At 31.7% G+C, this 18,959-nt stretch overlaps 3 protein-coding genes across 3 annotated transcripts; 2 read left to right on the top strand and 1 right to left on the bottom strand.

Moving 5' to 3' along the window:
* On the top strand, positions 501-1,636 carry LOC105169946 (aquaporin TIP1-1-like). The gene is made up of 2 exons (XM_011090494.2): positions 501-976; positions 1,090-1,636. The coding sequence occupies exons 1-2, from the start codon at positions 572-574 to the stop codon at positions 1,450-1,452; spliced, it is 768 nt and encodes a 255-aa protein (XP_011088796.1). The 5' UTR covers positions 501-571; the 3' UTR covers positions 1,453-1,636.
* On the bottom strand, positions 9,777-11,608 carry LOC105170219 (transcription factor FER-LIKE IRON DEFICIENCY-INDUCED TRANSCRIPTION FACTOR). Its single transcript, XM_011090891.2, has 4 exons — positions 10,997-11,608; positions 10,700-10,900; positions 10,412-10,585; positions 9,777-10,218 (listed from the first exon to the last, which is right to left on the bottom strand). Exons 1-4 carry the CDS (start codon positions 11,516-11,518, stop codon positions 10,114-10,116), a joined length of 1,002 nt encoding a protein of 333 aa, XP_011089193.1. The 5' UTR covers positions 11,519-11,608; the 3' UTR covers positions 9,777-10,113.
* Positions 15,211-18,583, top strand: LOC105169945 (E3 ubiquitin-protein ligase MIEL1). The gene is made up of 12 exons (XM_011090493.2): positions 15,211-15,522; positions 15,638-15,725; positions 16,083-16,142; positions 16,436-16,468; positions 16,555-16,632; positions 16,732-16,775; positions 16,921-16,961; positions 17,054-17,136; positions 17,236-17,327; positions 17,694-17,763; positions 17,858-17,899; positions 18,197-18,583. The coding sequence occupies exons 1-12, from the start codon at positions 15,422-15,424 to the stop codon at positions 18,350-18,352; spliced, it is 888 nt and encodes a 295-aa protein (XP_011088795.1). The 5' UTR covers positions 15,211-15,421; the 3' UTR covers positions 18,353-18,583.

Raw genomic sequence — 18,959 nt, 5'->3', positions numbered from 1 at the left:
CTCTAACCGTAGAATTTATTGTTTGATTTTATTTTTTTTATATTACATTTAATAATCAAATTTATAAAAAAAATTATATGTTTTATTTACTTATTTAAATACTTTCTATGTGCATATAAAGAATAATTTTTTTATTTTAGAATATATTATAAATAAAAATAAAATATATAAATCAGTACATTACATTGATACAAAGAAATAAGTAATAAAAATAATAATTTATCAATAGATATAAATTTTTAAAAGTTGAATAAGTTATTTATCATGAAAGATATTTTTTATTACATAAAAAATTGATGCAATAGTTGCACTAATCGTCTTTTGTGTGTGTGAATAATTTTTTTTTTATATATATATTAACATAGATAATAAGAAACTACAATAAAAAATTAAATCCTATTATAACCTGCCATAATAATTTCCGGATACACGGGCAACCGGGTGCCCCAGTCCGACCCACACCATGCACAATTTTGCAGTATAAAGAGTACTATCGCATGCATTCCTCTCTCTCACTCTCAATAATTCTCACACCTACTAACCCTCCAGTCTTGTCCTCCATTCTCCGACCATGCCGGGCGAGTACTTCAACGTCCCCCTCCGCCGCGTCGCCATCGGCAGCCACGATGAGTTCCGCCAGCCCGGCGCCGTGAAGGCGGCGGTGGCTGAGTTCATCAGTACCCTCGTGTTCGTCTTCGCCGGCTCTGGCTCTGGCATTGCCTACAACAAGCTCACTGGAAACGCCCCCAACACCCCCGCCGGCCTCATCGCTGCCTCCGTTGCCCATGCTTTCGGACTGTTCGTGGCTGTCGCCATTGGCGCTAACATTTCCGGCGGCCACGTCAACCCCGCAGTCACGTTTGGGCTGTTTGTTGGTGGAAACATCACTCTGTTCCGTGGTATTCTCTACATCATCGCTCAGTTGCTCGGCTCCATTGTTGCTTGCCTCCTGCTCTCCTTCACCACCGGCGGCTGGGTAAGATTAAAAACATGTTTTTTAATTGATGCCATACCCACATACACAGATCCAAATATCTCTCTGTGTTTGATGCTAACTAGCTAGTTTACTCTGGGTATGAAAATATACAGGCAATTCCCGCATTCACCGTCTCCGGCGTGTCTGTCTGGAGCGCCTTCGTTTTTGAGATTGTGATGACCTTCGGGCTCGTCTACACGGTCTACGCCACCGCCGTCGACCCAAAGAAGGGTGAAATCGGCGTCATCGCACCCATTGCCATCGGTTTCATCGTGGGAGCTAACATCCTGGCCGGTGGTGTATTCACCGGAGCATCGATGAACCCTGCAGTGGCCTTCGGCCCTGCAGTGGTGAGCTTCACCTGGACCAACCACTGGATTTACTGGGCCGGGCCCCTGATTGGCGGAGGGCTGGCCGGCGTTGTGTACGAGGGGTTTTTCATCAGCCACACCCACGAGCCGTTGTCGGAGTTCTAAGGAAAATTGGAGCTGATTTTCTATTTGATGTAATTGTTTGATGAGGATGATGAGTTTATTCTAGTGTTTGTAATTTCATCTCTTGTGGTTTGTTGAACTTTGAATTGGTGGCTGTGAATTTGTGAAATTTAATCTGTATTTCCACGGCTTATTATTATTATTACTACTATGCTCCATTCTTCAACATCTTGTTTATTTATCTTTTACGGTGGTAATAAGTTGGATTTATCTTTTGTTTTCCAAAGTCAATTTTTGTGTTCACAAAATTTAATTAATTATTTTTCGTAGCTTGTACTAAAACTATTTATGGCATGCCCCTCACCTATTAATTTTTGTTTTTTTTTTCTTTTGTATAAAAGTCGAAAACTAGGGAAAACACTCGACATGAAGGACTACTCTGTTTGTTGCAGCGTATTTGAATCGAACAAGGGTCGAAACCCGTATTATTGACCTGTCACTGTCAGCCATACAAATTTTCAGTTAGACCACAATTCTTTATAAGATCAACGATGGGTTTTTGTAATGAATGACATATGTTTGTTGTGAGAGTCACTCATACATTGTTGTAACACATTGCCAGCCATAATTAGCGATTCGTGTGAAATTATATCTTTTTAATTAACAAAAAAAAAAAAAGATGAAAAAGCACGTTGTCTTTGCTAGCTGAGGAAAAAAGCTAAATAAGCTAGGGTTAATCATTGAGTTTATATTTTTCACCTACCTACCAAACCGAACGAACCTTTCTCAACTGCATATAAATTAAGCTGCCATTGGACCCACGCCACGACCAAAACCCTACTATCATTATTTTCCTTTCTTCAATTAAATTATTATTTCTTTTTTACCGACAATTAACAACTTTTCAATATAATTAAAACAAATATTAATTTATTTTTAATATAAACAATTAGCGACAGTTTTATTTTGTAATTTACGAAAAAGCTACTTATTTTGAATGTAATTGTAAGAATATTTTTGAAATGTTTATGTGTTTATATTTAACTTTTATTGAAGTTTTAAAGAAAAAAACTAAATTAAAATTTTGAAACATGAGTAACAGTGGAAAAGAGAGGGTTGGGGCCGAACAACATGGGATATGCTTAGCCTACCTTTCAACTATTTTCCATTTTTGTCCTTTTCCGGACATTACTGTCTTTTTTATGGATGTAAAAATAATAGTAATACGTTACGGTTTTTGAAAAGTCATAGAAAATTTCATCAGATTTTTGTGGTACCTTTCACTCACCACTACTTTGAAATTAATATTTGATTTTCATGGATAATATTGTTTATTTAAAAACAGTTGATTTTTGTTAGATATATTAATCCAATGTTTATATGAACAAAGGATAAATAACTACTATTCATTCTCTTGGTTTCATTTAGCCATATTTACTTACACTATTTGTTCTGTGGTGCATCTGCACAAATTACTCACTTCTTTTGGATGGTTACAGAAATCGCTCATAGTAACCAAGAAACATGAGTAATTTACGTAATGATATTGGCGTATTGGGAGGTGTATGTGTAATTTTTCAAAAAGTATGGTTGGTTTGTATAAAGATTTTGACGTTTCTGATGGATGTTTATAATTTTCTGAAGGCATGAATAATCTGTACAAATAAACTATATATTAAGGGGTGTAAATGTAATTAGTTTTTTAATTTAAAATATTGTATTTTTCTAAATAAAAATGAATTGTAATTATTGCCAAATGTAAGCATCACGTGTGTGAACATTTGCGCAACTATTTTGACTTCTATTTTGCCACATGGGAGATGGTGCATTTTTAGTTCTAAAACTGTTTATCTTTATTTAAAATATTTTTAGATTTTTTGAGATAAATTAGTTAGTAATATCTTTTAAATTTATTTTTATATTTACAAAACATTATTTTTAATATTGATGGTTTTTCATATTAAATTTCAAGGTATATCAATTACTCATTTTTATATTGTAACTCTTGACTTATTTTTAATTTTTCTAAAACTATAATCCTCATCATACCGTAGTTTCGTGCATATATGTCCTTATCTCAAAATAGAGAAAGTAAAAAATTCAAAAGTTATTTTCAGAATTAAATTTTTTCCCCTAAAACTCACAAACAATATTTTTGTGGATTTTTTATTAAAAATAAGATTATGAAAACATCACTATTAGTATTTTTTTTCGGAGTAAATCAATTATATGCATAAGATCTAACACGTTGAACGATTACGAATAATTTATTTTCAATTATTATTGAAGTATCAAAAAAATTTTGGGTGCAGCAACTTAAGATCTAAGTCATAAATTTAAATAAAATTGAATTGATGAATAAATACAGTATAATCATAATCAAATGGTCCAAAATTACACATCATACCATGTGAGAATATTGACTTTCGTGCTTATTTTTAGATAATAATGACAATGATCATTTCAAGCACTCAAGTATTAATTGATTTTTTGCCTTGAAGAAAAAATGAAAGTTGATTGATTAAAACGCTTTATATTTTTAATTAGTTTTAAATTATCCAATATCTTGGATTAATTATTACACTGATTATTTTATTTTTTTCACCTAGACTAATATTTTATAATTTGAATGATTCCTAGCTAAGCCGTTTAAAAGATTGTGATTGATTTTTTAATTTAAGTCTACGTTTTGAGTTGACATAAATAAAAAAAAATGCTACATGCAATATGTGTGTATAATTTTTATATTTTTATTACATCTATTTAATTAATAAATTAAGAAAAATAATAATAAATAACTTATCAAAGCTTTTAAACATAAGCACAGTCGAGGTAGTTTAGTCAACACACATTTTACTAATTGATTATACATATATATTATATGTGATGCACTTTTCGAAATAAAATAAAGTATAGGGATAATTACACTGCTTTTGTTTAGGTTTGTGTAATTACATATAAATTTTTATAGTTTAGTAAATTATTTTAGTACTCCTAATATTTATTTTCGTCTAATAATTAGATTAATTTGTTAGTTAAAATTCACCAAATTTGCTGACACTAATAAAAAAAAATTGAATGAAAATCTATATTTGCCGTTGATTGATTTGTTATGAGTCAAACAAATATTTTTCTTACTAAACTTATCTTATAAGGGTGAAGACGGACTTCCTCACATGCAGTAGCGTGTGAAAATGTATACGACTAGTTTGGTCAGGTTTGTTTGACTTACAATAAGTCAGTAACAAGCCAATTCGGATTAAATATTATTTTTCATTCAATATTTTTACTAATATCAAGATGAATTTTAATTAATAGAGGGATTTAATTGTTAGATGAAAATAAATATAAAAAATATTAAATATAATTTTTTAAAATATATAAAATTTAACTGTAATTACAACAAACCTAAAAGAGGAGGGCGGGATAATTATTCCAAATATATATAGAAATAGCAGTGATGAGATATGTATACTTTTATCATTAATAGCTGGAAAGTGAGAAAATGTATTTGATCAATTAAGAGAAGTGGATGATATACTTTGAATTTGGACTGCTTCCCGGATTCATACACTGCAAATCACTAAGGACGTGGACAAAAGGCTTTTTGGACTTCTCCACCCACTAATAATATTTGGTGAAACTCGTTTAAATATTATTTAATAAACTATATAAATAATTGCTGAATCCAAAGGTATTATTTTTCACTAGCATTATGGGCAATCGATGCGTGTGCTTATATTTTCAAAATGTATTGTTAAAGATGTTTTTATTAAAGTTTATATATGAATTAAATATGTTCTGATGTATTTACTAGTTAAGATATGTGAACAGATAAATAACAAAATGATTTTAAAAAAAAATAGAGAAAATAAAATAAAACAATGAGTGATGTGAGAGAAAAGAAAAAAAATAATTAAATTTCAAGAATAAATAAGAATGAAAAAACTATATGGATATTACTTCTTCAAACACGGGGGTAATTTAGTCTATTCACTTAAAAATAAGAAATAAGAAATTCTCAAAATTTCATCAAAACGTAAATGGATTGAACTCAAAACCCGTAAAAAACGAGTCAAAAATGATATGAAACCCTAAAAAGTTGAAGTTGTGGCACTGAAAAACGAGTTAAATTCATTTTGATCTCCTATGAGAAAATATCAAAAAGTTTCATGTAATAATTTAAATATAAAAATTTAGTCCTATATTATTAAATAATGAATTACACAATTCCTTTGTCAATTTGGACTTATTTTTTTAAGGATAATGACTAAAATACCTCTCGTAATCAACCTGATCAACCTAGACCTATTAAAATATACCTATAATATATAAAAATTATTTAGAAAAAAATTTATATAAAAGAATATCTATAAAAAAAATATATCTATTAAAATATACCTATAAAATTATTTATATTAAGTTTTATATAGAAAAAAATGTTTTTTTTAGTTCGTTAAATATGTTCAATATTAATTTTAGTCCGATAATTAGCCTCACTTTTAAAAATTCATTAATTTTTAAAATGGATGAATGTCATTCGGTGGCCGAAATTTTAATTTTTGACAAAATGAGTTGGGTCATATAAAAAATTCATTAAGTTTTAAAATGGATGAATGTCATTCGGTGGCCGAAATTTTAATTTTTGACAAAATGAGTTGGGTCATATATTAGATAAAATTATATAATATGAATTATTATAATTTATAAAAATTAAAATATTATAGTTTATAAAAATAAAATTATTATTTTAAAAAATAATAATCAAACTCGCCCCCACCAGCGACTCGCTTCCCCTTCCCTTCCCCCACCTGCCCGCTGCCCGCTGCCTGCAAAGCCCACCCTCGCCCTCCGCGCCCCACTGTCGCCTCCCTATGCTAGATGCCATCACCCAAAACTATTTCTAGGCGACGTAGCCCAGGGGTCAGTAGGGCGCTGTCGCGCCCTTCTCTACAGTGGCGGCGGCGGTTTCGCCACCGCTTCTTTTCTTTAAAATTAATTATTCATTAATTTAATTAAAAGAATATTACATGTAAATTCTCTATAATTGAGAAATTATATTTAACACCCCTGGAGTTAATTTCATCTAACAAATTAGTCCATTCGTTAGTCAAAATTCACGAATTTGCTAATATTAACAAAAATTGAAAAAAAAGAATCTATATTTACCATCAATTGCTTTCTTACTAACTTATTGCAGGTCAAATAAATATTTTTATAATCAAATTACCCTCATACGCCTTCATGCTTTAATGCATATGAGGAGGTATATCTTCACCGTTATAATTTAGTTCGAAAGAAATTGTTTGATCAACAATAAGTCAATAATAAATCAATCGAGTGTATATATCAATTTTCATTCAATTTTTTTGTTAATATTAACAAATTTAGTGAATTTTGACTAACGGAGGGACTAACTTATTAAACGGAAGCAAACTTTAGGAGTGTCAAATATAATTTTCCAAACCATATAGGCTCTACGTGTAATTACTCCAAACTTCAGGAAAGGGGAGTTTAATTATCCCTATTAATAATATTAATGTAATTATATATTCACATATAAAATAGTATTTTATTATTAATAAATATTGATATATTATTTTAAGATTTATTAAACTATATATTGTATATTATATATTAGATTTTGGGAGAAGGATAAAAATATATATATAAAAAAAAAAAGAAGACAAATTTCCACAAATCTTCGCAGTTGATGTGCGTGTGCTGCCAACCCTGGCTTTAGGGAGTTTTATGAACTTGTTTTATATTATAGGAGATGTAATTGATACTTTAATTTTTATAGATTTTTTTTAAATATTTTTGAAATTACGGTGGGATCCTTAGATTTTCCCCTAGAAAAATTACCATAGGGTATATAACAGATTTTTGTTTTTATACAAAAATTATCACAAAACATCATATTTTAAGTACATTTTTATTTATTATGTCTTTTTATATATAAAACTATTACAAACTACAAACCCAAACACATTTTTATTTTATCACATTTTTTTAGTACAAAGACATATAACAAAACGTAATAATATAACATATTTCATTTATGACAAAAAATCACTTGTAAATATTGAAAATTGAGAACGAAATTAAAAATCAAATAAAATTATCGCTCAAACTAGATTTATTTGAATCAAATTAATTATAGAGTAAGTGAAATTTTTTTTAATCATATATTAATTATAGGGCAAGTATATTGCATTTGTATATGATTGTATAGGATTTTATCATGTGATGATGAAAAGAAATTGGAACCACAAAAGAGAAAGATCCCAACATTAAATCTTAGCTCCAAACATCATCTGCATGCTGCTTCACTGATTCACATTTCACATATTAGAATAGAAATTCCTTCCAAATTTACAAAAAAAGCAGAATATGTATATAGCAAGACAAGCAAGTAAAAATAAAAATAAAAAGAATTAGGACCACAAAATCCAAAAATATCTCGAAATAAAAAGCCGTAGCTGTTGAGTGGATGTCGATGTCGATGTGTTGGATGCCTACATTCATGTGCGATTAGCAGAAAACCAACAACGCCCCCAAACTGGGAAAAAGGGACCTCCCCTTTTCTTCCACATGCTGTGGGGTATCTTCAAATTCTACTGTCAATCCTTTCTTTCTTTCTTTTTTTAAATAAATTAGGCCTAACTCAATTAATAAAATTGAAATTTTATATTAAAGTGAATTCGAGTCCCACTGTTACGTAGGTAATAATAATTGTCAATGCATTTGTAAGAATAATTGTTGATTAGTTATACATATTTATTATTTATAATTGACATATATTAATTGTGACGAGTGAAATTATAATATAATTGTTTTTCTTTTAAAATATATATATATATATATATATATTTTACAGAAAGAAAAAGAAAAGAAAGAGGGGGAAGGTAAGATACAAAAATGTGGTTCCCCACTGTGTCGAAAAGTCGGTGTGGTCGGCTGTGCGTGAAAGAGAAACGCTGGTCCATGAAGGGTTTTTTGATTTGTTTGTATGTGCAAAAATTGGGTTGAATGGAGAGGAGCGAGCTTCTTCACTTGGACGCACACATTTAAGTTACTGATTCAAACATCATATATGTTGGATAAAACCACGGAACAACAATCACCATGCTTTTACATCCTTTGGGTTTTACTTGAGATCATACCACAAATGAGCCCTAATATAGTTAGATTGTGACAAGTTCTGTGGTCGTCCTTCGACTTCATTTTTAGTTGCAATCTTGATTTTCAAATATCTATAGACACAAAAGTGGTAAGAAGTGTAAACTCCAATTATGACCTTTCAAGTGAAGTCATGTGTGGGGATAGCTCGAGTACTGATTCAAAAATGATTAGACGGTTATTAAGGTCGATGATGCCAATGGATCGTTTTGAGCATTTAGAGTTTTGAGTGTGGTCCTCACATCACATATAAATATTAAAAATAAATAATAATTATCAAGATATGACGTTATATTTATAATAACTTTGTCCCGATAAAAATAATCATCAAACATATAATCAACTAATTTTAACATTTTCCAACCAACTTCAAACACCATATCAAGTTTAAGTATCCATTTCTATTCTCAACTTCAAACCAATCAAATCAAAGAAAGCGGGAGTGAGAGGTAGATGGAATACAGGCCCATTAAGAAGCCCAAATCTCTCTAATGGGCTTAGTATAAATAACTTGAGCCCAAATCATTTTATCAAGGTACCATCCAATTTTTATGACTTTCTTTTCCCAATTTAGAAGGGGTTTGCGTCTGTTGCAGTTTTCTTTCGATAATGATAAATTTCATTAAGTAAAGAAAAAAAAATAGCGTACAAACTAAATGGCAGTTTAAATAGGCCATGGTATCCGTCATATTCTATACAAAGCGTGTTGCAGTTTTCATATGATCAGTGTAATCTGGATTTAATACTTTATTTACTTTTTTAATTTTTTTATTTCTATTACAAAATAATCTATACTCTATTATTAAGGAAGATTAGCTTTATGGCCTCTCATCCATTTTTGGTATTCTATTATATTGTTTTAATATATTAGTTTAATTTTTTTTTTATTTATCACGTAATTTTTCATTCTTCTTTTTTTATGAATTTCCAAAATCCAAAATACTTAAAAGAAAAATATGAAAGAAGCAGCATTGGAAATTTCCATATTGTACAAATTTTGGTAGCTAAAATCTCAAATCTGTTAGGATAATATGCATTTAATTTGTTTGAAAATAATATTATTTTTTGCACTGATGCGACCGTGATTGGAATTATTAATAAGATACATGAAACATGATGCAACACAAGATCATCATTAATTCTCTATATATTCATTTACTTTCAACAAATTACCACGTAATTAATAACATGCACCGTAACATTGAGAAAAATTTTATTTGCAAATCTAAATTAAGATTTGTAGGACTTGTACATACATCCATGTCTGAACAAAAATAATTACACACATGGATTCCCTTTTTGCCGTATTTCACTGAAATATATAACTCCAATTTAAGAAAATTCTTCTCTAAATCAGGTTTCATCAAATCGAATTAATTACAGAACAAGCATGATACACTTGTGATGTGATTAATCATTTTTTTTAATTATACGCTAATCACATCACAAGTGTATTGCACTTATCATATAATTAATTTTTAGGTTGGACCAAATTGGGTCTGGATTAGGATCACTTGGCATTTATGCAGATTGAGACGTCTCCATCTCAAACCCTTGCTTAAGAAAAACGGTAGCAATCAACAGCTCCATATTTTGTATGTTTATGTCCATCTCCCCTTGTGTAATCTGCAATTTTCACACAAGGAACAAACCCAGTTTCGTCAGATTCGACTCCCTAGCTAGCTAGCTAGTACGTATCGGTCTATTTATACAGTAGTTAGATTATAAAATTATTGATATGCTAAATAGAATTTTGAACATATCTGGATGTGTTTGGTAGGTACCTAATTATATAAAGAAAAGACGAATGCTTGCTTACATGCAAAGTGAAGGTGAACACATAGTTATGAGCAGAAGCAGCCAAATTAGAGGTGGCAAGGGTGAAGGTTGTAAGGGATTCAAGAGCCTTGTAAAGGAGAGCAGCGATGCCTCTCCCTTTGTTGGAGACTACTCTCACGTAAAACCCTCTTTTCTCTACTTCAAACACCTCCATCTGCGTGCATGCACACCATAACATTTAATTCTTTCTCAACATCATCAAAGTCATCTGATTGTCATCCGTATTAAGACGATTAGTCTACATTAATTATTGGTACGTGTCCTGTACCTTAAAAATCTTCTTGATTACAGGATAGAAACTCATGATATTGTTCTTCCCATTGCTGCCATCGGTTCTTCCTTGATATGACGACTGGACATGAGTAGCTCCTCCTCCCAGACTGCTGATCTCGGATTTGAGCTTCTTCACTTGCATTTGCAAGTCTCTCACGTACAACACCGCGTCTCCCACTATCGAAGCTTTATCCATCTGCATCCACCATTAACATATATTTTCCGTCATAAACCCATGCATCACTTTAATTATGAGATCCTATTTAATATACATATATATAGATGAAGCAACCTTAGTGATAGTAGGAACCAAGGAGCGCAATGCATAGAGCTTTTCCTTCATTCTTCCTCTCCTCCTCCGCTCTGAAATCAACGTTCTCGATCTATCAACCTTACTACTATTCTTCTTATTTGCCCTCTTGCTGCAGGTGCCGGTGCCTGTGGTGGTGGTTGTGCCGGACGACTCCTCCACATCCATTACACCCTCCTCACTCACATTCTTCACACATGCATTCAGAAAACCCAAGTCATTGTTTACATCAGTATCAATGGCATTATGGCCCATCAGGCCATCGAAATCAAGCAACTCGGCCGGCGGAGCTTCTGAGAAAAACTGGCCATGGAAATCGTAGCCTTGATGAGCTGCGAAGTTGGCCACCGTCTCGTTCTCGTTTTCGCCACGAATGAGATCGATAAACTGGTCGAAAATCGCCTCATCCATGAAATCTATCAACCCAAAATGATCAGCTGCATATTGATATTGGTACGGATCAAGCTCTGGGATTCCTCCACTTTCCAAACAACTCCTCTCCATTTAATTTCTTTCAACTACACTTCAAATTTTTTGGGATTTTCGTGGTTTAATTTTTGTGGGGTTCTACAAGTATTTATATAGGTACGGTGTGAACGGGTTGAATGGAATGGAATCTGGTTTATGATAATGAGTACTGAGATTAGTGTAATTAGGGAGTTTACGAATTAATTAATGTTGCAAGAATCGAAAGGAATGACGTTGTAACTTCAACTAGTTGCCCTTTTTTTCCCTTAACGAGTATGTTGTTATGTGGATTAAGATGTCGGGAGATTCTCAATTGAGTTAATATATATATTAGATGCCGCAGGACGGGAGTATAGTTCGCAACTACCACAGAACTGTTTGGTTAATTCCACGTAATATTGACAAACACTACTAGACAAAAATACTACTGTTGATAATGTATAAGTGTGATTATTGAGTTTATTGGGAAAATTCTTGGTCTGCTCGACTCCGATCAGATCTCGACATGATAAGCACTTTATGGTATGATATAAGTAGAACATTCAATTTTATGTTACATTTGCTATATATATAATTATTTTATTTTTATTTGATCAAATCTAATTTGAATGAAAAGTTTTCGTTTGTGCCTAAGAGTAATTAGACAAGTTTGGTTAGTTACCTATTTCGCTTCACTTTGACATAAGTGATGATACTAATTATGTGCAGATTATATTTTTTATGCTACAAATTTTATTCCATTTTCTGTTCTATTCAACATACACACATTAAGTAATAAAAGATGACATTACATATTTTTGAATAATTATTACAACTTACATAAAGTTGTATTTATTCTTTTTAATTATGAACACAAAATCCGATAGATCATCTTCAACTGAATTACAATTCATTTAAGCTTGATTCAATTAATAATCAAATTCAAATTCAATTTTAAATTAGATAATTTTTAGATCGTAATATGATCAATTGGTTGATAAAGCTAAAGTCCTATAATCAAGAGGTCATGGGATCAAGTTTCACAAATTAATGTGTAAGTATTATCTATGTTAATAGTAATTATTGATTAATTATCTCTCTCTCTCTATATTTGATATCAATAATTAATGTATATTAATTATTAATAATTTAATATAATTATAACTGATTAACTCAAATACAGATGACTTCTAACTTGGGTAGGTTTCAGCTACGTCGCTCTCAATTCATTGACTTTCATGAGATTCTCATATCTTCTAAGTCAAATTCCTGATGTTCTTATCATTATTTTATGACAACAAACTCCTCATCCTCATGTTCGATTCCTACAGCTTTGTACTTATCAAATGTGAAGGGGAAAAGATGCCATGAAAAACAATAGTTATAAGCTTAATTCATCATAAGCGTCATTGGTGACGTGACAAGGATTAGGACAGCACTTAATCCTCCAACAACTGGTGTAATTATACTGCTTCACCTCACTTAATCATCATTAATAATGTATTAATCATATCCTAAAATTCGTGGCTCGTGACGAGTGTGTGTGCAACTGTTGATAATGCACCTAGAGCGCGTGGCTGAACCCCATAAGTTGGAATTAGAATAATCCAGAACTCTCTAGCCACGGGTTTAAGTCCTCCTCAACTCTAGCTTCCGAATATTGTAATTAATAATGTATATTTCTTGATTAAATTTAATATTGATACATTATTTGATATATTTTATGCAAATCTATTATGCTCCCAATTAATGAATCTTAACTTAATGGTTGAAATTAAAGCTTCACTAATTATATCAAGAGTCGTAGTCCATGAATATTTATTTTAACTATATTAACTTTTGCTTTTATTATTTCATTCTTGAGAGTTGTTGGTTATTTATGGGCACGAGGGTATTGATTGAATTCCTAATTGATATTATGATACGTAATTAATAGTTTTTTTTTTTCTAAATATTTTTATGATGAATAAATTATATTTTTTAAACAAGAAAATATGGAGAAATAGATTCACACAAGCATGGGCCATTAGCCCAAACATGTATAAATGGGCTCACTATTTGCGGAAGGCGTATAAAAATGGGCCACAATTTTATGAATAGACCCAATTCTTTAATATCTTATTGGGCCGCCAGAGAAAATTATCAGCCCAAAATTGAAGTTCGGAGCTCCAAGTGTTCAACTTTACAGTTTTTGGTTGATACAAAAGTTTGCTCCCGCCCTATTTTGGTTTTCATCCTATCTTTCGTTTCTTCGCTCGACTTTCTTTTCCGGTTTTCTTTCAGTCTCACCGTATATTAAGGTTAAAAGGGTGTTTTTGTTCATAAAAATATTTTAAAATTTTAATATATATATATAAAATAATAATTCATAATTCAAAAGAATATTTTGATTAATTCATAATTATGTTGATCTCAGAAAAGATAATTTTAATTTATTCAAATCTTAATATTAAACTTTTATTTGTATACATACTTTTTTTTCTATAATTAAAATAAATAAATTAATACTATATTCTGCTCAAAATATGTAGTATGACATTACTAAAATTCAAAGCGATAAAGAAACATAATTTCTAATCCCATTCAAATAAAAAAATGTAGAGACTTCACACTATTAACAATTACAGTGGGGTAAATATTACATTTGTCCCATCAACAATGCCACTTTTTGAATTTGGTCTCTCAAAGTGTGATAGAGGTCAAAAGGGACATTTTGGTTAGTTTTCACTGTATTTATTGTGTGTGTAGTTCACTCTCATTCTGTTATTGGGTGTCTACTAAATTTTTGCAAGGTTTACTTACAATAGTAGAGTTTTTCTGTACCTGTTTCATTAATACAGGAGATTTTTTAGTAAATATTTTATATGACAGGGGGTTTAATGCAATTTATTCTAATATAAAATAATTTTGATTGGTGAGTGGGATGTTGTGAAAAAGGGATTAAAATGTCATGAGGACGTGGAACCTACTCACTCTACTCTGTATTTATCCAACTTTGGCTTTCTATCAAACCTCCAATCCCATGTCATCTTGTCGTGTTCACTTCCCAAGTGGTAAACGCGCCTACCACCGCTTTTCATATATATACTATTTGTATCACATATTTTAAAATATTTATTATTTAATAAAATATATAAAAAATAATAATTTAATGTTAAATTTTATTATTTTCTAATGCTAAATTTATAATAAAATAGTATCAATAAATATGCATGAAAATAAAAAGAAATAAGTAAATATAAAAAGATAATGCGGGAAGTGGAAAATTATTAAAAAAATAAATTAAATATTAAAAAAAGCAGATAAAAAAGGAGAAGAAACAATAAAGAGGTGTTTTCCCTTAATAATAAAATATCGATGATCATCTCACTTCACTTGCAAATATGTTGGCGTCTCAAATCAAAATTTTATGTTTGATTGTTGAAAAATATAATATTATATAATCATTTTATTAAATGTTAGTACGTGAAATTCTTCTTCATATTTCATAAGGCTTTTTTTTCTATTTAATTTTAGTGTCATATTACAAACTAAGAAACACATTAATATAAATTATTCTTCCTTTTTTTATCCCATAATACTTTTTCAAACTACGCCTCAAATACTCCAGCTAATACACTGTGGAGGAATAGAGAAGAGGTGAGCAACACGCGTCGAGGCTTGAATGTGGGATTCCGAAAACCCACTTCATTTTCTCGCAAATGTCGCCTTTCTTGTTAAGGAAATAAAAGGTCAGAATAATTGAGGAATGATGGGGTGGAATGGGAGGATTCATCGTCCTAATAATCCTTCACAAACACGTTGTAAAGCCGTTGTTTTCCCGCTCTCTCAAAACCGTGTGCTCCATCTTCCACTTGAATTAAATACATTCAAACTCTCTTCAGAATCAAGAGAATCCCTGAATTCTTGCATGCATTTCTTGCTGCAATTGAAAGAATAAATTCTGAGAAATAGAAGAAAATGATGATGTCCGAGTCTGATCAGCAAAAGCCGCCGATTGTACTGTCCGACGATTCCAGTAAACAACAGCTTCAAATGGAGCCTGCCCCTGCCAATTATGGGTACACTTTCGAGTTTCTTTCAGACTTTCTGGGGTTTCTTGCTTTTGTTTTTGTGACAGTTTCTTGAATTGATTTTGCCTGTCTGATTAATTTCATCTAAATCTGTCGCTTTTAGGTGCAAACATTATAGGAGGAGATGCAAGATCAGGGCCCCTTGTTGTGACGAGGTTTTCGATTGCAGGCATTGCCATAATGAAGCTAAGGTCTGTTGATTCATGATTCCTTTTCTTTATATTCTTGCCTTCATTCTAGTTCATCAATTAAGGCTTAATGTATCTTTGAAATTTCTTTTTCTTGACTTTTTTTATGCATTTAATTACTTCTAGCAATCAATGAAGTCTTGGTCTAATGTTTAGCACTGTGATCTATAAATAAGTATGCAATCATGGGTTTTAATCCCATCAGATAATTTCGTATTTGTCTTATTTCTGTTATAATTTGTTATTTTACAAATGTATATCAGAATATTTTGATATAATAATGTAATTACCGTTTCTATAAAACAAAATTTTCTTGCAGCAGCTAGTTTTCTCTATCTTACTTGTTTTCTGATTTGACAGAACGCCCTTGAGATCAATCCCCTTCATCGACATGATGTCCCTCGCCACCATGTGAAAAGGGTGAGTTTTAATTAATCTATGATCATAAATTCTCTGAGTTAAATATAAAAAATCTGTGTTTTGTTTGATTTTCTGAAGAATAATAATATTTCACAATATTGTCTTAAATGTTAGTGGAGTAAGACAACAAATGAAATGTTCAAAAAATCCTTTTCTTCTCACAAATAAGGCTAAATATTTCATGTGTAGTAATTTATAAGTGTTTATAGTCGATCGACCTTTTCGCGTTATAGATTAATCATATGAAGACAGAAGTGTTTCGAAGTTGACTTATGGATGCATATGTTGTGCAGGTCATGTGTTCCTTATGTGGCACCGAACAAGATGTAAGCGAAATAAACGAGCAATACTCATAAACAAATTTGGCTTTTATTTATACGGTCCTTGATTTATATAAGTGTGTGGTTTTCAGGTTGGACAGAACTGTGTAAGTTGTGGAGTTTGCATGGGGAACTACTTCTGTGAAAAATGCAAATTCTTCGACGATGATGTGAGAAGCTCTTCACAGTGTTTCTAACTCTCTTTCACGGTATTCTGTTGTGTCCATCTACGTGAAATTTAATACTGTGTTTTATTTACATGAATTTAGGTCTCGAAGAAACAATACCACTGTGATGAATGTGGGATATGCAGGTGAGAACTCACACCACGACGGTGTAAATTTTTCAAAAATTAGTGGGTGTTTTTTGTAATATGTCTAAACCTTCAGGGGAAGTTATGTAATCATCCCTATAAAATATATACCTTTTTAAATTTATTTTCCATCACTACTCTGCAGAACTGGTGGCAGGGAGAACTTCTTTCACTGCAGCAATTGCGGTACGTCAAGTTGATTTCCTTAATTCTCAGAATTTCCTGTTGAACTCTAATTTTTAATTTTCCTGAGATCCAATCCACTGCTTGTGGTCCAGGGTGCTGCTATTCGAACTTGATTAAGGATGCGCATCGTTGTGTGGAACGAGCAATGCATCACAATTGTGCAGTTTGCTTTGAGGTAATGTTATTTACTCTATTAAGCCACTCGACATCATTGGAAGTTGATGAAATAACGTTTGTCCTGAGGTGTAATTCTATTTATTATTTCAAATTGCAGTTCTTGTTTGACTCGACAAGGAACATTGCTGTTTTGTTATGTGGACATACGATACATATGGAATGTGTCAAAGAGATGGAGCGTCATCGCAGGTGACCCCCCCCCCCCCCTTCTTTTTGTTTACGAGAGACATGATCAATATCATCATAAAATATATCTAATCAACTTCCATATATATGTGGGACTCGAACTTAGGACATTTGCCTAGTGAAAATTCTGGGGAAAAAGTAAGCTTGGAGAATGATTTTTGAATATAGACTTGGAAATAACATGTCTTTTTAGGATAAATTTTCAAGAATATCGAATAAACACATGCTTGGGGTTGGGGCGGGGGTGTCTGTGATATCTTTCAATGACGATCTTATGGAAATAGCGTGTCATCCAATTGCAACCTTAGTTTTGCATTTTGAACATAGGATCCTTAACCAAGAAATTAATGTTCTTCCTACGACTTCCAGATACGCGTGTCCTGTCTGCTCAAAGTCCATTTGTGATATGTCAAATGTATGGAGAAAGCTTGATGAAGAGGTACCTATCAAGATGCACTTGCACTTTTAATCTATTTGTGTTTTCATTTTCGGACCATCTGATTCATTATTTTATTCTGCAAATTGACCAACAGATTGCTTCAACTCCTATGCCGGAGATGTACAAGAACAAAAAGGTAAGAGTGTCATTTCAACAAATTAGGTTACTAGATAATTACACTGACCCCTCCTCAGGTTTGGGCATATTATAAGAAAAACCATTGGATTCTGAAAGATTAAACTCTTACTCCCTATTGTCATGTTTTACTTTATAGATTTTACTTAGTCATCTAGTCTGTAGTGTAAAAATGACGACAGGGCGTGGAGTTGAAATTGATGAAATTTTTCGTAGTACACCTAAATCTCAGGATATCTATGACAAATCTCCAAGACATCTAGCTTACATGAATTTTTGTGTTTTTTTCTGTAAGTAGGTGTGGATACTATGTAACGACTGTGAGGAGACGTCCGAAGTTCAGTTCCACATTGTGGGGTACAAATGCTTGAGCTGCAGCTCTTACAATACTAGACAGATTCAAGGTGGCCCTCCACCTTCATGCTCATCTAGAGTTGCCGAGGTAGTAAGATGATTTCCGATTAACGTTAAAACCCTCGAGAGGATGGTGCTGTTGGAGCACAGTTGTTGTGCCTTAAGGCTGTTCTTTACTCCTCCAGAAGGGAGGAGAAGAAAATGTGGTAGGAAGCAACTTTTTTGTGCAATATTTTTAAAAAGGAAAGTCTATTTGTTACCCTTAATTACAAGGCTATTGAGCCCTTTGGGGACAGCATGAATTTTACAAGGTTTTAGAATCACTGACTTGTTTAGTGTTCAATCACCTTCCATTTTGTAGTTGTGTATTATTAGGAAGAAGAAGACAATATTGTCTTGTTATTTTTCCAGCACGAAGCTTATGAAACACAATTGCTATATTTTTTTAGAAGGGGTAATATGCTTATTTTTAATATTGTTTGGGTAAATTGTTATTCACTCTTATTATTATATATAAGAGGGAAGCAAAAGGGCCAAAACAGCCCAATTTTAAATTTCTATAAAATAAAATGTGGACGGTGAATTGCGCAGAGAGCAAGTCGCCAAAGCTCTTCAATATATTACATATTAACACACACACATAAATATTGATTAGTGCATGATCTCTTAATACGTACAAAATTCTTGGTTCTAGTGAAAATTTATAT

Source organism: Sesamum indicum, linkage group LG9 (genome assembly GCF_000512975.1).
Source record: "Sesamum indicum cultivar Zhongzhi No. 13 linkage group LG9, S_indicum_v1.0, whole genome shotgun sequence".
Taxonomy (NCBI): Eukaryota; Viridiplantae; Streptophyta; class Magnoliopsida; order Lamiales; family Pedaliaceae; genus Sesamum; species Sesamum indicum.
The sequence above is the reverse complement of the archived record's forward strand: the minus strand, read 5'-3'. Positions and strand labels throughout refer to the sequence as shown.

Excerpts from the sequence above, each read along its gene's own strand:
- LOC105169946 (XM_011090494.2), top strand. The coding sequence starts at position 572 with ATGCCGGGCGAGTACTTCAACGTCCCCCTCCGCCGCGTCGCCATCGGC. Across the intron at positions 977-1,089 it reads CCTTCACCACCGGCGGCTGG|GCAATTCCCGCATTCACCGT; the intron begins GTAAGATTAAAA and ends GAAAATATACAG.
- LOC105170219 (XM_011090891.2), bottom strand. The coding sequence starts at position 11,518 with ATGGAGAGGAGTTGTTTGGAAAGTGGAGGAATCCCAGAGCTTGATCCG. Across the intron at positions 10,901-10,996 it reads TGGTTCCTACTATCACTAAG|ATGGATAAAGCTTCGATAGT; the intron begins GTTGCTTCATCT and ends TGGTGGATGCAG. Across the intron at positions 10,586-10,699 it reads TAATCAAGAAGATTTTTAAG|ATGGAGGTGTTTGAAGTAGA; the intron begins GTACAGGACACG and ends GCATGCACGCAG.
- LOC105169945 (XM_011090493.2), top strand. The coding sequence starts at position 15,422 with ATGATGATGTCCGAGTCTGATCAGCAAAAGCCGCCGATTGTACTGTCC. Across the intron at positions 15,726-16,082 it reads ATTGCCATAATGAAGCTAAG|AACGCCCTTGAGATCAATCC; the intron begins GTCTGTTGATTC and ends CTGATTTGACAG. Across the intron at positions 17,328-17,693 it reads GAGATGGAGCGTCATCGCAG|ATACGCGTGTCCTGTCTGCT; the intron begins GTGACCCCCCCC and ends TACGACTTCCAG.